This window comes from Toxorhynchites rutilus, chromosome 3 (assembly GCF_029784135.1).
Source record: "Toxorhynchites rutilus septentrionalis strain SRP chromosome 3, ASM2978413v1, whole genome shotgun sequence".
Lineage (NCBI taxonomy): Eukaryota > Metazoa > Arthropoda > Insecta > Diptera > Culicidae > Toxorhynchites > Toxorhynchites rutilus.
The window spans coordinates 1,307,508-1,326,580 of record NC_073746.1 but is presented as its reverse complement, the minus strand read 5'-3'; the positions used below and the strand labels follow the sequence as shown (position 1 = coordinate 1,326,580).

Below are 19,073 nucleotides of genomic sequence, written 5' to 3'. Positions count from 1 at the left end.
GGTGAGACATCTGGATTTTGTTTTTGAACTGAGAAAATGATGATGATGTAACCTAAAACTCAAAAACAAATCACGTATATTTCACTTCCGGACTTTCCAAGTTAGTCCTCACATGCAGGAATCATGCATTTTTCAACTTGTTCCTGATTGTGCTCTCGAATTCCCTTTTTTGATTCAACCATTGCCAACATTTAGAGTCCCCGCACACTGCAGACTTTTATCGTCCGATAGATAGGTGGGACGACTTAATCTGTATGAAGCGATATGCATATGCGCACACTACACCGATTCAGTTTGGGCCGATAAAAAAGTTTGATAGGCTTCCCGATTGCATTTAAACTATTCTGTCGGCCATCCGTTTAATCAGTACTGACTAGCATCGACCTACGCACACACGACGATTGTTTATCGGTCGATAGTTCAATTCGCTCTCAATTTTGGAATCCGACATACGCGCCGTGCGAATCAATGAGAGTGGGATGCACCCAATGCTCTCTGAATCTCTTTTTGATTTGCCTTCACCGTTCTCTTCTCCGTTGTCAAACACAAATTAAATACAGTCTTTCCAGAATATGCGACCGACAGTTGGCTAGTGTGCGCACAACCAGATAGTGTGATTTACAACCAGATGGCGCAGCGAGTAAAAGGAGGATGTTTTGTTTTCTTTTGGTATGAAATTCGTTCAAATTTTCTAGAAAAATCAGAATTTATCTTCAAATTTCCCGGTTTCGTGTATTCTTTCCTCGCTGAAAAGGTTAGAAAATCATCATTTTACAATGTGCTATGTATATTACGAGGAATGGCTTGTTATAAGTATTGTAACTTTAATTTTTTTCAACTAAGTAAACGATGAATAGGGTGTTTTGTGCTAAAAATACTGCAAATCCTTCTCGTATCGGCCCCTACATAATCAATGATATCAGCCAATTTGATATGATATCGATTTCATCACAATTATCCATAGTATCAATAACCGGTATGCATTGTCAAACTTAAAATTTTCGAAAATTTTCTATGACTTTGGTCAAATCGCGTGTTGAAACCTTTGTAAATATACAAAACTCCAACTTTCTTACCATGACGACATTCAATGGATGAAATGAGTCTAAATTGAAATAAAATTAATAATCACCACCGAATCTTGCTTTTCAGTGCGTAAAATAAACATACACCCTCACTTTTGTGGTTCTGAGCCCTAATGTAGATGTCGCATGAGCTGATTCAGCTTTGCGTAAATTCGTCACTAGCGAACCAATCTGACCAAACTATCGGCTGAAAAAAAGTCTGCAGTTTGCGGGTGCCCTTATACAGTTTTCACTACTGAAAGAGGTAAGAAAATAACATGTTATATATAAAATTTGCGCAGAATTAAATTTTCTTCCAAACTCGTCGCAATGAAATGATCTTTTATGATTATAACATTGTAATTTATGGAAAGAAATGCAAACCTTCCATAAAACCACATTGCAAAATTTAAAACCATCATCACTTCCACCGCAGCGCCGCCTGGGTGTAGATTTGTACGTTAGATCGTCAATTGACGAATTTACACCCAGATGGCGCAGCGAGTAAAATGAGGATGTTTTGTATTTTTTTGTATGAAATTCGTTCAAAAAAAAACATAATTTTACAATGTGCTATGTATATTGGCGATCTAACGCAAAACGTAAACGATCGGTGAGACATCTGGATTTTGTTTTTGAACTAAGAAAATGATGCTAATGTAACCTAAAACTCAAAAACAAAACACGTATATTTTACTTCCGGGCTTTCCAAGGTAGTTCTCACATGCAGGAATCGTGCATTTTTCTACTTGTGTTTGATTGTGCTCTCGAATTTCCTTTTTTAATTCAACCATTGTCAACATTTTTATAGTTTTCACTACTGAAAGAGGTAAATAAATTACATGTTATATATTAAATTGCGCAGAATTAAATTTCTTACAAACTCATCGCAATCAAATAATCTTTTATGATTATAACATTGTAATTTATGGAAAGAACTACAAACCTTCCATAAGCTCACATGGCAAAATTTAAAACCATCATCACTTTCACCGCAGCGCCGCCTAGGTGTAGATTTGTACGTTAGATCGCCAATTACGAGGAATGGCTTGTTATAAGTATTGTAACTTTAATTTTTTTCAACTAAGTAAACGATGAATAGGGTGTTTTGCGCTAAAAATACTGCAAATCCTTCTCGTATCGACCCCTACATAATTAATGATATCAGCCAATTTGATATGATATCGATTTCATCGTAATTATCCATAGTATCAAAAACCGGTATGCATTATCAAACTTAAAATTTTTGAAGATTATCTATGACTTTGGTCAAATCGCGTGTTGAAACCATCGTAAATATACAAAACTCCAACTTTCTTACCATATACTGACGACATTCAATGGCTGAAATGAATCTAAATTGAAATAAAATGAATAATCACTTGATATGATATCGATTGCATCGTCATTTACACAGTTTGAGCCTGTGAAAAATGTCCGGAAGTTAATGCTCATAACCTATATTCACTATCAAACATAAACATTTAGAAGATTATCTATGACTTTGGTCCAATCGCGTGTTGAGACCATTGTAAATAGACAAAAATATAATTTTCTTACCATTTACTGATGACATTTAATGGCTAAAATGATTTGAAATCGAAATTAATGAAAATAATTGTGTGGTATGAGTTAGCCTATTCAATAATTACGCAACATGCATCAGACTAGTGTGTGAGTGACGGCACTCTATCCACTCAGTACTCAACCGCTGGCATATTGCTCGGCTTCTAGCGAGTTCGCTCCGTTGCTATACATCGTTCGGGTTCGGGATTATAATGATCGGATGAAGCCTCGATTCGGACAGTCTTCGTTTACAAGGCAAGTCATGAGGACGTGTTGATGCAGGTCAGTAAATGGCTAGTCCACATAATAATCACGACCGACCGAAAAATAAACAAACACCCTTACTTCTGTGGTTCTGAGCTCTAATGTAGATGTCGCATAAGCTGATTCAGCTTTGCGTAAATTCGTCAATTGACGTTTATTTTACAATACTTATAACAAGCCATTCCTCGTAATATACATAGCACATTGTAAAATGATGATTTTCTAACCTTTTCAGCGTGGAAAGAATACATGAAAACGGGAAATTTGAAGATAAATTCAGATTTTTCTAGAAAATTTGAACGAATTTCATACCAAAAAAACAAAACATCCTCATTTTACTCGCTGCGCCATCTGGTTGTAAATCGAACGTAAATTCGTCAATAGCGAATTCGTTTTTAAAACTGAGTTCCGAACTGACTCTGTAATTAAAAAACGTTTTCAGTTTCCCGAATGCGGTGGTTTATTGGTGTGCGTTATATAGTCTGATTTGTTTATATTTGCGATGACAAATGTACAGTGTCGACGTCTGGTGGCGATATTAGTGTAAATTTTTCTCTATCAGATCACAAGGACCAAGTGCAGTGTAAAAATATAAAGGTTGAATGAAAATTTCTACTTCATATTGTTTGATTACCTAACACATGTAGTCCTGACACTCACTTAACCTTTCGGTAACCTTTCGGTCGGTACATTTCCTGTTGGTTCCACAAATTATTATTATCATAATATAAAATCATCATCAGACATAGTTTTCGTTCAATATGTTTTTGTAATTTCGTAAAAAAACTGGCGATCTAACGCAAAACGTAAACGATCGGTGAGACATTTGGATTTTGTTTTTGAACTAAGAAAATGATGCTAATGTAACCTAAAACTCAAAAACAAATCACGTATATTTTACTTCCGGGTTTTCCAAGGTAGTTCTCACATGCAGGAATCGTGCATTTTTCTGTGTTTGATTGTACTCTCGAATTTCCTTCTTTAATGGTGTAGATTTGTAGGTTAGATCGCCAATTGACGAATTTACGCAAAGCTGAATGAGCTCATGCGACATCTACATTAGAACTCAGAACCACAAAAGTGAGGGTGCTTGTTTATTTTACGCACTGAAAAGCAATATTCGGTGGTGATTATTCATTTTATTTCAATTTAGATTCATTCCAGCCATTGAATGTCGTAAGTATATGGTAAGAAAGATGGGGTTCTGTCATAGACAATCTTCGAAAATTTTAAGTTTGATAATGCATACCGGTTATTGATACTATGGATAATTGCGGTGAAATCGATATCATATCAAATTGGCTGATATCACTGGTTATGTAGGAGCCGATACTAGAAGGATTTGCAGTATTTTTAGCGCAAAACACCCTATTCATCGTTCACTTAGTTAAAAAAAATTAAAGATACAATACTTGTAACAAGCCATTCCTCGTAATGTACATAGCACATTGTAAAATGATGATTTTCTAACCTTTTAAGCGTGGAAAGAATCCATGAAACCGGGAAATTTGAAGATAAATTCTGATTTTTCTAGAAAATTTGAACGAATTTCATACCAAAAAAACAAAACATCCTAATTTTACTCGCTGCGCCATCTGGTTGTAAATCCAACGTAAATTCGTCAATAACTCAAACGCCGCTGAGCTCACTGGTGGCAGCCAAGCTGTCACCCGTAGATGCGCGCAACAGCATATACAAAAACAATAACATTGTAATTCCGTCTAGAGACGTCGGTTAATCGTTCGAATACATCGAATAGTTGCCACTGTAATCACGATTAATGAAAGAATGTATTTTTCTTAATCTCAATTTTTCTCAAGGCATTTTTAGGTTAAGAATTAGGCTATATAATTTTTTATCCAACATTTTTTCATCCAACCATCTAACATCGATAACCCGATAGACCACGCGAAATGTTGTTGGTAAAAATCTTACGCTCTATAGAAACTTTTTATACCTGTTCGACTTTTCAGAAAGTCAAAGGATTTCAGATAAATTTTTCACATTTCACAAGCAGAATACACTTATTTGTTGGGTGAATCCTTGGAATTTGGGTGATATCTTGGAAAATGGCTGAGCTATCTACGTTCCTATGAATGCGTAGTTCGAAAAGTGGGGATTTCAATATACTGCTTCTCAAGTTGATGTCCATCCATTACTCGCTTAAGGACAATACTTTCTCTGCATGACTTGACAATGATGTTATACAGAACCTTATGTTTATATTCTAATAGCATAAAATTTCACTTTGATGAAGATGTCGTCTAATTGCTATTCAGACAAAGCATAAAATCCATTTCGAACTGATTATAGAAAAACTACAGATATTCGTAACTTCTATTCCAAAATACAGTCAGCTTTTATTCTTAAATACCACCTTAATTTATTTGATACATAGAAGTTTTTCATAAAAAAATTCGATAGTAACACGTAAGTTTACTATTCACTTACTGACTCATTTGGTTTTTGCGTCCACGAGATAAGCATTTCCGTAAACCATGACGTGGCTGAAACAAAAAACTTCAGATGATAGAATTCCCGTGTTTTCAAACAAGTGCAGTATTTATTTCCTTCTTTTCTATTACTTACAAAAATATGTTCTAATGGTGATAAATTAATTTTATTGTACCTTTCTTTCGATATCACATCTTCCCCTCAATTGATTTTCAATTTATTACGCCAAATTATATTGTTATCCATATATCTGCCATAGTCAAAGCCAGAAATCCGCAAAATTATTCTGGGATATCATCATGCAAGTCATCGCATATTCCGTCCTTAAGTTTCTTTAGCCCGCTAGATCTACCCAAATCCGTTGAGATCTGGCACTTCAGAAGGCACTCGTTGCTGTAGGTTTGCTGGTCGCTGCCACAAACGGGTCGATAAATTCTCGGACAGGCACAAACACCTCGACGTATGTCGCCGACGTTAGCTTCCGCTAGCAGGGCCCCAAAGATGGCCAAAACCGCAAAGGTAATTATCAGATGACGCATTTTAGCTCGACTCGATTGGTTCTACGATACTGACGAATGTCACCGAAGGCGCAATTATTTTATACGGACTTTATCGATTAAAACAAAAAAAATGCGTTGAAGCTTATCGGATCGCCTGGTTTCGATAAGATGTCCAGAGTCGAGTGCTTAACGTGAAACACTCGTGAGAAACTAGAATAGATAAGCTATTTTAGCGAGAGAGAAAGAAAACTGAATGTTTACACATCAGTTCGCAATCGCATTTGTTGTGTTAGGGAAACAAAGGAAACATGTGAATAAACAGTAAACACTGTTGTTTGCAGCAAAATATCAATTTATTGAATGGTTGCAGTCAGGTTCCAAAAGAATTAGTTTCAGCATGATTCATTATGAAGTTTACGGAGTCCTATTCTAGCACCCGTTGGTGTCCTCATAGCACATCCGAGCATGCATTCATTGGAGTAAGTGTGGTTGTCACTGCCGCATACTGGGAGGTAGTTGAACGAGCAAGCGCAATCTTTCATTTCGGAGTAGATATCGGCTTTGGTGTCCTTCGGGAGTCCTACCAAGAAAACCGCCAGGAAGATTACAGCAAGTGTCAGGAACCGCATTCTTTGTGTCGTTGATGCTTCAATGCACCTTGTATGACTGACTTCGATGAACAATGGATAGCACTGAGTTTACCGGATATCTGTGGGATGAATGTGAGGAGATTAGACATATCGTGCCAAATGATAAGATAAGCCGGTCTACTAAAACGATTTGTAATACACTTCTGGAAAGTGATCTTCTGTCATGCATGACGTAAAAGACGCAGTTTCCAAAACAACGCAAATGTATCATTTTTAGATGGTTGTACAGCACTATACCATTCAAAGCTCCCCATCAACCAAAACTCCAGTAGGAGCTTTTTCCACGTCTATTAATCGCTGAACATTATCATGTTCTATACGTACAAGTGTGTGTATGTACTCCACTAACTGTAATGATTTACAGGGTTATCCTTATCGTGAATTGAGAGAAAAATGAACACATCAATACCAAATAACATTTTGGTAATCTTTATTTATTTTAATGATTTATGTCACTCAATTCTTTGAGTCTTATGCGTTATTGTCATCATTCATTCGATGACAATTAAATTTCTCGGTTCCCGGAATAAATCGCCACAGAAAACGACTGCAACAGAAACCACCGCTTATAAAATGTGTAGTAGGCTATAAATATTGTGGCGCGGTATTGTATTTCAAAACAAGAATTAACCGGGCAAACGTAACGCCCCGGGCAGACGTATACCGTCCGACGCTCGCTAGAGCTCGGTCGGACATTGCTAAAGGATCGTATCCTATGTTTCAAACTAACCGGGCAATCAGTGGATCCCAGGTTTGCGTGCGAGACACCGCCGCTTCCGACGGCGGGTCGGCGGTGGACTCGGATTGCGTCATCTTGGCGGCATGGGCCGCCTCGATTCCTTATCCTCGCCAAATGGGGACTTCGTCCCCATTACATTGTCCTCAGAATAAATTTCGAAAAACGAGAACAAGAGAATAAATTTATAATAGAAATGTGAGGCACATGATGTTTTTCCCGCGCCAAATATTTCTAGCCTACTACACTTTTTCTAAGCGGTTGTTTCTGTTGCAGTTGTTTACTGTGGCGATTTATTCCGGTCACCAAATTTCTCATCGTCACGTCATTCACAATAAATATTTGTGAATGCTCTTGATATTCTTCCGCTGCACTTAAGTACACATAGGAAAGCGTTCTTTCACTGCACTTACAGTTGCACTTTCACTTGCACACAGGAAAGCATCGTTTTCCTCGCTATAAAGAATCAAACGTCACTTTGTGTGTGAACTAAATATTGACACTAACTCGTATTATTCGACCATTAAAAAAATACTATGAAAATAGTTCCAGAAAAAGATAATTCTGCTCTAATTGTCTGCAGTTTATTCACACTAAAACAGCCCTACTCAAAGGATACTTACTACTGCTCAAAACTGTTTCTCGTGTTACTTCAAACCAGCACTTTTTCCTAGTTTCGGAAGTGTGATTCGTTATCACTAGAATTTTCACAGCCGACTGATTAGAATGCTTTGTGGCTCACGCTTTTATATGAATTCTAATGGATGGCACACATCATGATAACGTTAATTCATTTAGAATTGTCCAAAAGTTGTTACAATCAGACTAAAACACAAACCTTGGATTCAACAGATCGGTGTCGAGGGAAAAAAATTAAGAAGTGTGTAATTCCAAAGTAAAACGACACATAATTTCATAGCGGAACCGTTTAATTTCATTTTGACAAATGATGTTACAAAGCTCAATACAGGACTTTTTTTTCTCTCAATCTAGTCTAAATAGTTTCACAACTGAACGTTTGGGAAGTCTGCTGACAAATGCTTCGCGGAACCATTGATAAATTTCCATTCGAGTTATGGTGTGGGAAGTTATTAGTAGAAATTTCGTATGATGGGTGGAACGATTGAGATGGGGCGTGTATTGGACTGCTCAGCAAGTAATTTAGTCGATGTTCTTCTATTGTAGAAATACTGATACAATACATTTTGTCATTAAAACTGTATTGTCGCACTCGACAAAAAAAATGGAGGAACAGAATGCAAGGCCGGAATTTTTGAGTGATTTTTGAAATGAAATCGGAAGGTAGTTATGGAGACTCCAATAATCGAAACTTTAAAATGACGATATTCCATCTTCATGAGTTGATTTTTTTCACGAAGTTATAGTTTCGATTTCCGGTGCGATCAATATTTGTTAAATCATTCATCGTCAAAGACGAACGAGGAATTATTCATCCAAACGGAAATATCGCAGTCTAGCCATTCCATGCCGAACCTATATAGTGGTTCTCAGATTTCCGTGAAAGGTAGTAGTTTTGTTCGTTATCGCAGAACGTGTAAGAAAAGCTGTTGTCAAAAATTAACTGTACATTCAAAATAGCCGTACTTGTCAGCATAAGTGAAAGACATGAGTACCAACATAATGCCACAAAAAAATCTAGAATCGAATATACGTAACCCGTGTAAATTCGAAAGTCGCGATACTTTTTGAACAGACCTCTTATATGCGATATTTCGGACGGAGAGATTGGGATTCCGCTTGAAAGCGCTGGTCACGCTTTATGGTAGGGAAAGTGCGGGGCATAGTGGTCACCCCAAGGAATATGCCCGTTTCCGGCGTCCACATACCGCTTCAATTCCCGTTTCTCGAAGAATATTATAGTTCAACTCATTGTTGTTCAAGATAGCAAACGACTTTTATAATAAAAATTCAAAATAGTACATTTTTCATCATCAGAAAAAAAGGTAAAAAATCGAACATTATTTTTGCTTGGAGGTAAAGTGGTCACCTAGTGGGGGCAAAGTGGTCACTCGCACATATCAAGCTAAATTGGATAGATTTATGCGTTTTATTCGCCCAAATTTGTTTAAATCATGTTTAATATAGTATGCACATGTATGAAATAAGCTTGTCCTATTCACCTAGAGTCTCAATTTAAATTTTCTTATGCAAACAAAAACGTAGTAAGAAACACATAACGTTCCGCATAATAAGGCTTGGTTTAGTTGGAGTAGCATGTTTATACAGGTTCAAAACCACAAAAGGATCCTCTTCGAAAAACAGAATGTGATGCGGTATATCAGCTTTAGTAAACAGAACATTGTAAGTTGTTATTCACCTATGACCACTTTTTTTGAATAAACCAAATTTCACGAGGAATTCCTTAGATGCCATGCGCACAGAACTATGGCCTAATGGCTATCGAAAGAGCAATTTCTGTTTTTATTTATATGTTGACATGCGACGGCTCTACTGAAGTACAGGGTGCCTCAAAAGTCATTAAATTCGTCAAACATAAGGAGACTATCAATACGGCATCTATAGTAAATAGTTATTCTACCAAACAAGCAGGTGACCACTTTGCCCCCCTATGACCAATTTGCCCCCACTACCCCTATCGCTTCCAGATTTCGATTTCACATCGACTGGCTGTAGACAAACGTTCCTGAACACTATAACATTGGTGACGGTTGATTCGACTGCGGAGTGATATCGCTGTACGGAGCACTGCGCAGAAAAGTATGCATATCGCGCTGATGTGATGCACATAGTATCACCCTGATGTCGTCTATAGACGACGCTCGTAGCGAAAGGATTAACGATTTCGCTAACTCGACGTGCAATAAGCAAAAGTGAGCAAAATTCCGATGCGTTGCTACTCATGCTTGGGCATTTTGATAGCTGAGTAGCAAATGTCAAAATCAAAATAGAGGCATAATTCTTCAGACAAGAGATGCAAGATTAAAAGAAATGCGTTAAGCTCAAGTCGATCAAATTTTGAGCGTAACTATGTGCCAGTGCGCAGGCCAGCTGGTTTGCTCCTCTACTGGGCATGTACAAATTGGACTGCAGTCCAGTTAAAAGCAGTTGTGTATCAGTAATATACTTCATATTTAATTTGAAGTTTTGCTGTCAAGAGATATGAGGGGCATTCGAATATAGTTTGAAATGTTGTAAAAAATTGACATTTTTTTCGAATGACAAAAACAAATGATTCATTCTTCGCCGATTGTCCGAAGTAACCAGACGAAGGAAAGTCGCGTCCAAGTTCCGTTATCGGTTACCGCGTGATTGTTGTTTTTTTTGCCGCTGAAGAGTTCATTTCGCTATCTGGATAGTGAGTGAAGTGCCCTGCCTGCAAGTGGATAGAGGCTTTCATCCTCGGAAAGCCAAGCATTGGTTCTTGTTTTGTCGCTGCTTCACCGACATTGGAGATTTCGCCGAGTCATCGTGCCAACAGTGACAGTGCGGGTAAGCTTTCACCGACGACTGTGTGTAGTGGTGTCGTAGGCACATTCCCACCACCAACGAGCTTTCAGCACGCTCCCGTTCATCTGCACTGGAGTGCGTTCATAGGTGAATAACATTAAATATACTGAGAGAAAATATTTAATAATTATAAGTTTTTTTTTTGTTTTTGTGAATTATTTTATTGTGAAATATTGTTTAAAAAAATACTTAGAATATAAGTGAAAATTTAAAATGGCAGAGAGTGGGGGACCTTCGGATATGGAGGTCTCTGACTCTAGTTCCCTCCTAACGGATAAAAAAAAGTCACTCAAACGTGTTCCAAATACGGAAGATACTTCTTCTGGGGACGAGTCAGCTAACCCTACCAAGCCTCCCTCCAAAAAACTAGCAAATCTCCCATCTGCCCTTAACGATCCCACTCTACCTTCAACCTCGTCTTCTACCTCTGTTCTTCCCGCTCCTTCTCAACCTTCGCCTTCCCACTCTCAATCCCCGTCCTCGCCTTCCCCCCTGTTATTCCCACTCCCCGTGTAAAGGTCTATCCAGAAGATGCGCCCGGAACTGGTCCCTGGGTTGTTTTCTTCAGGCCTAAGCCAAATGGAAAGGCGTTGAGAGTCATGCAGATCGCGAAAGATCTGGCAAGGTATACCTCCGTTTCGGAAATTTCGAAGGTTAGACCAAACAAATTGCGAGTTGTCGTGAATGATCGAAAAGACGCAAACAAGATTGTTGTCGATCAGCATTTTACAATTGAGTATCGGGTCTACATTCCCTCTCACATAGTCGAAATTGAGGGTGTGATAACCGAAACGGGCTTGACGTGCGAACACATTACGAGTGAAGGTACCGGCCGTTTTAAAAAACTGCCCTCGACGACTGTTAAGATCTTGGGTTGCCGCCAGCTCGGAACAGTCTCCCATGAAGGAGAAGAAAAGATATTTACGCCGTCCAACTCGTTTAGAGTCACCTTCGCTGGTTCAGCTCTCCCTGACTACGTGATGGTAGATAAATTGAGGTAAGCCGTGCGACTTTTTATTCCAAAGCTAATGACTTGTCTAAAGTGCAAGTCAGTTGGTCACACGGCTGCTTATTGTGCCAATAAAGAACGATGTGCCACTTGCGGAGAACAACATGAGGGGAAATCCTGCTGTGCGACTGAGCATAAGTGTCCATATTGCGGGGGATCCCCACACGTGCTCTCAGCTTGTGAAACATACAAGGCTCGCTGGGAGAAACAGAAGCGCTCTTTGAGGGAACGCTCTAAACGCACTTTCGCAGAAATTTTGAAGGGCGCTTCTCCACTGGCTCAAGAACAACAACCAATCAATACACACAATGTCTTCGCTACGTTGCCAGTTGACGAAATGGAAGCGGATACAGCTAACGGGGGCACGCCGTTTATTTCTCAAGAGAATCCCCGGCGCAAAAATGTGACCACTCCCAAAGTTCAAGGACAAGTCCCTCCGGTGATATCCCCTGTTAGCTTGCCCAAAAAATCGAGTGCAGCGGATAAGCAAAATCAGGTCCCTCCTGGCCTCCGTGGTAATAGTTCACCTTCGAACGACCCAGCACTCGAGGGGACATCAAAAACCCCAACTGTCCCTGTTTTTCCGTCAAGTTCAACTTCCCAATCGGGATTTATAAAGTTGTCTGACCTTGTGGATCAAATCTTCACGTGTTTTAATGTTTCCGACTCCATCAGAACCATTGTCACCGCAATGCTTCCAGTACTAAAGACAATTTTGCAGCAATTGATGCAAACATGGCCCCTCCTTGCAATGATTATCTCTCTTGATGTCTAATTTAAATAGAGAGGTCGGAGATATCACTGTTTTACAGTGGAATTGTCGTAGTCTTATGCCTAAATTGGATACATTCAAATTTCTAATTCATAAACTCAATTGTGATGTTTTTGCTCTATCCGAAACCTGGCTCTCTTCTCAAAATGATCTCTCTTTCCACGATTTTAATATAATACGCTTGGACCGCGATGACAGATACGGAGGGGTACTATTGGGGATCAATAAGTGTCACTCATTTTTTAGAATTGACCTTCCACCTATTGGAGGGATCGAAGCTGTTGCTTGTCATGCAAACATCAGAGGCAAAGACCTCTGTATAGTCAGCTTGTATTGGCCTCCGAGAGCTGCGGTTAGCCGCAAGCAACTTGTTGACATGTGCTCACTCCTTCCTGAGCCACGATTAATCTTGGGAGACTTCAACTCTCACGGAACTGCCTGGGGGGAACCGTACGACGATAATCGTTCATCGTTGATATATGACCTTTGTAACAGCTTCAATATGAGCGTTTTGAACACTGGGGAAACAACACGTGTACCTAAACCTCCTGCTAATCCAAGTGCTCTTGACCTCTCGCTTTGCTCGAATTCACTATCGTTAGATTGCAAGTGGAATGTAATCCAGGATCCCAACGGTAGTGACCACTTGCCAATCAAAATTTCTATCACCAATGGGTTGAATTCTTCTGAATCAATAAACATGGCATACGACCTCACAAAACACATTGACTGGAAAAAATATGCGGACGCGATTGCTCTAGCCATCAATTCCAGAGATGGTTTGCCTCCATTGGAGGAGTACAACTTCATTTCTCGTTTGATCTATGACAGCGCGGTTCGCGCTCAAACGAAACCCATCCCAGGTTCCACTATTCGTCGAAGGCCTCCCAATCCATGGTGGGATGGCCAGTGTTCCAAGCTTTATGGAGATAAATCGAATGCATTTAAAGCTTTTCGGAAACGTGGAACCATTGATAATTTTCAAACGTATTTGGACCTTGAAAATCAATTTAAAAACTTGATCAAAGGGAAAAAACGTGCTTATTGGCGAAATTTCGTGGGAGGTTTATCACGAGAAACGTCAATGAAAAAAATATGGAAAGTGGCTCGAAACATGAGAAATCGCTCTTCATCCAATGAAAGCGAGGAATATTCACATCGATGGATTTTTAATTTTGCACGAAAGGTTTGTCCCGATTCCGCTCCAGTGCAAAGAATTATTCGAGATATACCACAAGATAGGTGCGATCTTGATTCCGAGTTTTCGATGGTAGAATTCTCTCTTGCTCTCCTTTCATGTAACAATTCTGCTCCGGGATCGGATAGAATTAAGTTCAACTTGCTAAAAAATCTCCCTGATGTGGCGAAACATCGCTTGTTGAACTTATTCAATCGGTTTCTGGAGCATAATATTGTTCCAGATGATTGGAGACAAGTACGAGTTATAGCTATTCAAAAACCCGGAAAACCCGCGTCCGACTTAAATTCGTACCGTCCAATAGCAATGCTGTCTTGTATACGGAAATTGTTGGAGAAAATGATCTTGTTTCGCCTTGATCGATGGGTTGAAACGAATGGCCTACTCTCAGATACACAATATGGGTTCCGCAGGGGCAAGGGGACGAATGATTGTCTTGCGTTGCTTTCTTCAGAAATTCAAACGGCTTACGCCGAAAAAAAACAAATGGCTTCAGTATTCTTGGACATAAAGGGGGCCTTTGATTCTGTTTCAATAGAGGTTTTGTCAGACAAATTACAATCTCGGGGTCTGCCGCCTCTATTGAATAATATGTTATATAACTTGCTTTGTGAGAAACATTTGAACTTTTCTCACGGAGATTCGGCAGTAAGTCGGGTCTCTTACATGGGACTCCCCCAGGGCTCATGTTTAAGCCCCCTTTTGTACAACTTCTACGTAAGCGACATTGACAATTGCCTTACACAAAATTGCAGCCTAAGACAACTTGCAGATGATGGAGTGGTGTCTGTCGTAGGATCAAACGAATCCGACCTGCAAGAATCCTTACAAGATACTTTGAACAATTTTTCAACCTGGGCGATTGGGCTAGGGATCGAATTCTCCACGGAGAAAACAGAGATGGTGGTTTTTTCTAGGAAGCATAAACCAGCAAAACCAAAGCTTCAACTTTTGGGTAAACCGATCACTCATGCTATGTCATTCAAGTATCTTGGGGTCTGGTTCGACTCTAAATGTACTTGGGGGGCCCATATTAGGTATCTGAGTAAAAAATGTCAACAAAGAATAAACTTTCTCCGTACAATTACCGGCACCTGGTGGGGAGCCCATCCCGAAGATCTTATAATGTTGTATCGAACAACTATTCTCTCAGTGATGGAGTATGGCAGTTTCTGTTTTCAATCAGCTGCCAAAACACACCTCATTAAACTCGAGCGAATTCAGTATCTTTGTCTCCGTATCGCGTTGGGATGTATGCCCTCAACGCATACCATGAGCCTCGAGGTTTTGGCAGGCCTACTCCCACTAAAAGATCGCTTCAATTTATTATCTCTTCGGTTCCTCATCCGGTGTAAGGTTATGAACCCATTGGTGATCGGAAATTTTGAGCAGCTGATCGAGCTAAATTTTCATTCTGGATTCATGAGCTCATATCATGAATTCGTCTCCATGCAGGTTAATCCTTCTTCGTATATTCCCAACCGTGTTTGTTTTCCTGACTACATCAATTCCTCTGTGCATTTTGATCTGTCCATGAAGCAGGATATCCATGGAACATCAGATTATCTTCGATCGAGGATCGTTCCAACGATTGTGATAATATGTACTTTACTATGGGTCCTCTATGAATGAGTCCACAGGATTTGGAGTTGTCAACGAATTTTTTAGCACCTCACACAGTCTTCAGAATCCTTGCTCAGTGTATATTGCTGAATTGGCAGCGATACACTGGGCGCTGGACAGCGTCGCCTCACGACCTGTTGAACACTATTACATTGTAACGGATAGTCTTAGCTCTGTCGAAGCTATCCGTTCAGTGAGGCCGGAAAAGCACTCGCCGTACTTCCTTGAGAGAATACGAGAAATTTTGAGTGCTTTATCCAGACGCTGTTATGTCATTACCTTTGTCTGGGTCCCTTCACATTGCTCAATTCTGGGTAATGAGAGGGCTGACTCATTAGCAAAGGTAGGTGCAATTGAAGGCGATATTTATCAGCGTCAAATCGCCTTCAATGAATTTTATTCTTTAGTCCGCAAAAATACCATAGTTAACTGGCAACGAAAATGGAACGAAGATGAATTGGGCCGGTGGCTCCACTCGATTATCCCTAAGGTTAGCCTCAAACCATGGTTCAAAAGTCTGGACTTGAGTCGGGACTTTATTCGCACCTTCTCCCGACTCATGTCCAATCACTGTTCGTTAGATGCGCTACTCTTTCGTATTAATCTTGCCGACAACAATCTTTGTGTTTGTGGCCAAGGTTACCACGACATCGAGCACGTTGTTTGGTCGTGCGAGCTGTATCTTGTCGCCAGATCGAATTTAGTAGTCACCCTTCGGGCCCGAGGAAGGCAGCCCATGATGCCGGTGAGAGACGTGTTGGCTCGGTTAGACCTTGATTACATGTCCCAAATATATGTATTCCTTAAAGCTATCGATCTTCGTGTGTGATTGTCCTTATACCCTTAGTTTTTCCTTTTCCTTTTCCTTTGTGAGAGATCGGATCCCTTCTTAAGAATAAGATGAAATGTAAATACATATTAGATATAAGATAGGTTTAAGAATTGAGTGTGATGAGTGTGAATGAGAGTGTGATTGAGAGTGTGAGTGTGATCATTGTCAACATATCCTCATATCTCCTCCTTTTCCTGAAGAAAATATGTCACCCTTCTAAACTCGAGTTGACCGCGAGTAATCGGTTTTCTATATTATTAACATTAGAATTAAGGAAAAATGTATATATACTAGTAACAATACAGTAAGGAGTTCGGCTCCTTTAAACCTATGTAACTGAGCCTGTAAAAATAAACGATTTAAATAAAAAAAAAAATACAAATGATTGAATTGCATGAAATTTGAGCGGAAACCTGCTGTCTTCCATATTTGCGGTGTAACGCTGAAAAAATCAAATTAGGGGCGTCCACATACCACGTGTATAAATTCAGGGGAAGTAGGGGGTAAGAAAATGTCCACGCTTGTCCACGGAGAGGGGAAGGGGGTATAAACTGAGTCCACGTGGACAGAAAGAATAGTTTTTTTTTAAATACGATACCCTATGTATTCAAAATTAAATTAAACAATATATTCAAGAATTTCAAACTCTCCATATTTATCAATAAACAGATTGAGCCGCCTGAGAGTGCTGCCCACTCCAACGTTCATATATTTGTTTCTCATATCATTGATCTTCTTCAGTGAAACCAGTATTGTAAAAATATTTATTTTTTAAACTAAAACTGTGAATGACCAAGCTATTTCCTATGATCGAACTTTTATAGTTACGGGGTGTGCATAGACTAAACTGACCAGACGGTCCGCGTTACGCGGGACAGTCCCGCATTTCAACAAAATGTCCCGCGTAAGATTCCGTCCCGCGAAACGTCCCGCATTTGGCCAAAGAAACGAAAATGTCCCGCGATATCAATATATTTCAATATCACAGTTTGATCATGTTGATTTTCTTAAATAGATGAACCTCAAAAAAACTTTTATTTGGCAGACTGTTCAAGAGCGCTTATAAAGTTTAATACGTTGAGCTGGTTTCATCGCACCGACATTGGGCTTTTTGTTTAGAGAGTGTCAACTGGAAGCGACAGCAACAAAATTGGAAAATGATTTTTATAAAAGTCCCCTATTGATCCGCAGGGACCAACGTGAGTCAGACGAAAAGTTCATCTTTGGTCCCCTAGCTCGGTCAGGGCTTAACGTTTTAAATAAGCCGGAAGAACGATGCTCGACAGGAAGAGGCAGAGTTGTTTGATGAAGTATCGTAAATGAGCGCTGGGCGGTCTTACGGAAGTTGGCCGGAACCTGAAATATGGCCGATGAAAAGATGTATATCGGCGTGTTATTTTACCTTTTCGTGGCTTTGGTGGTCTCGCTATTTTGGCCATTCGCCCAAAAGTTTTCTATCGGGCGCAGCTGGGGAATGTTGGGAAGGTTGGTGGTCTTCGCGACAATGTTTATCTCCAGCCGATCCATCCTCCAGTGATCTTTTGGCATAATGGGCTGATCCCAGGTTCGGCCTAAAGACCACATCACCTTCCCAACTCCGGCAAGCACTTCATACTATATATCTCCCCGTTCACCATATGACTCGAAAAAAGAGCGGTTTGGACATTCCCTTCACGTCTGTCAGGGAAGAACCTTCTTCGAGAACTTGATGTGAATGATATATTCGACGTCATCCCTTACCTGGGGAACGTAAAGTACCCGGCCTCCTGCCATTCGTCAAGTACGTCTCGTCTTTCATTATGAGTACGAAAAGAAGTTTTTCACCAGCACCTCAAGCTACTCCTTTTGGGTGATTGCCTTCTGCTCAGATATGGCCGGTCTCGTCTGTCGCTTCCGCATAAAAATGTCCATTTTGGCCAGATTCTTCTCCACCGTTTGGCTGACAACTGATTGCCGATACTCAGAATGAAATAATACTGATCAGTTTAGACTCGCTAAACTACGATTTATGTTCAAATAACGTATTGTTTTTTGTGTCCCTCGTTAGACCTCTGACCATCTGGTCACTTTAGCATAGACCCTCATAGCACAAAACTACAAAATTCAAACGATTAATGATTGAGATTTCATGATACGCGTAAATGATTTTTCATCAAATATAATTTTCAATACATTTTGTTATACAGTAAGTTACATCTAATTCGACATTTAGCTAATTGGACAGACCTGTAATGCGACACGTTTAGTTGGACATTTTTACCTCTTATTGGACATTTTTGTAAACATCGAATTCGGTGCCCAAATTATGGCCCGCATTGAAAGTCGACACTGTGCCACTCGCCGCGAATGTCCAATTACAGGTCAACATTACCTCCAATGCGACACTGAGTGCTGACTCGGCATGTCGAATTAGATGTAAATTACTGTAACTCGAGAACAGTTAATTTTAGGATAATTATGTCTGTATAGTTTTTTTTTTTTTTTTTTTTTTTATCTTCGCTTATTTTTCGTCGGCCTATTTCCGCCACTTTAGTGCCAATCACCGACATCAGGGAGGCGACTCCACCTGTTCCTACCTATCAGACTCAACAACTCATGAGCCGGGCCAACTTCTTTTACTTCCGCTCCGAAGGAAGACGTAACCAGAGATTTTTCGCCTCAGAAAATCCCAACGACGCCAGCTGGGATTGAACCCAGGCCGATCGGATTGTGAGGCTGTTACGCTAACCATACAACCACTGGCACCGTCTATGTCTGTATAGTTTTTCATATAGAATTGCGTGTAAAATCATTTCTACAAAGTATTTTAATTTCTTCAATTTCTGGGAATGAATATTTTCATTTGCGTGAGATTGTCCATGTACCACTAGTCGTCCAACTTAAAACAATTGAGCCAGTATTCTGATAAAAATATAC

General features: G+C 39.8%; 1 protein-coding gene across 1 annotated transcript; it reads right to left on the bottom strand.

The window, feature by feature from the left end:
* Positions 1-5,492: 5,492 nt before the first annotated feature.
* LOC129779198 (serine protease inhibitor dipetalogastin-like) lies at positions 5,493-8,007 on the bottom strand. The gene is made up of 4 exons (XM_055786509.1): positions 7,858-8,007; positions 6,246-6,557; positions 5,983-6,002; positions 5,493-5,908 (listed from the first exon to the last, which is right to left on the bottom strand). Exons 2-4 carry the CDS (start codon positions 6,475-6,477, stop codon positions 5,630-5,632), a joined length of 531 nt encoding a protein of 176 aa, XP_055642484.1. The 5' UTR covers positions 6,478-6,557; positions 7,858-8,007; the 3' UTR covers positions 5,493-5,629.
* Between the last annotated feature and the right edge of the window lie 11,066 nt (positions 8,008-19,073).

Bases quoted from the DNA above. Each gene is read 5' to 3' on its own strand.
- LOC129779198 (XM_055786509.1), bottom strand. From the start codon at position 6,477: ATGCGGTTCCTGACACTTGCTGTAATCTTCCTGGCGGTTTTCTTGGTA. The intron at 6,003-6,245 runs GCTGAAACTAAT...TATCGAAACCAG, and splicing joins TAAACTTCATAATGAATCAT to GCGATCCGATAAGCTTCAAC. The intron at 5,909-5,982 runs GCATTTTTTTTG...TCAGTATCGTAG, and splicing joins GCGATCCGATAAGCTTCAAC to AACCAATCGAGTCGAGCTAA.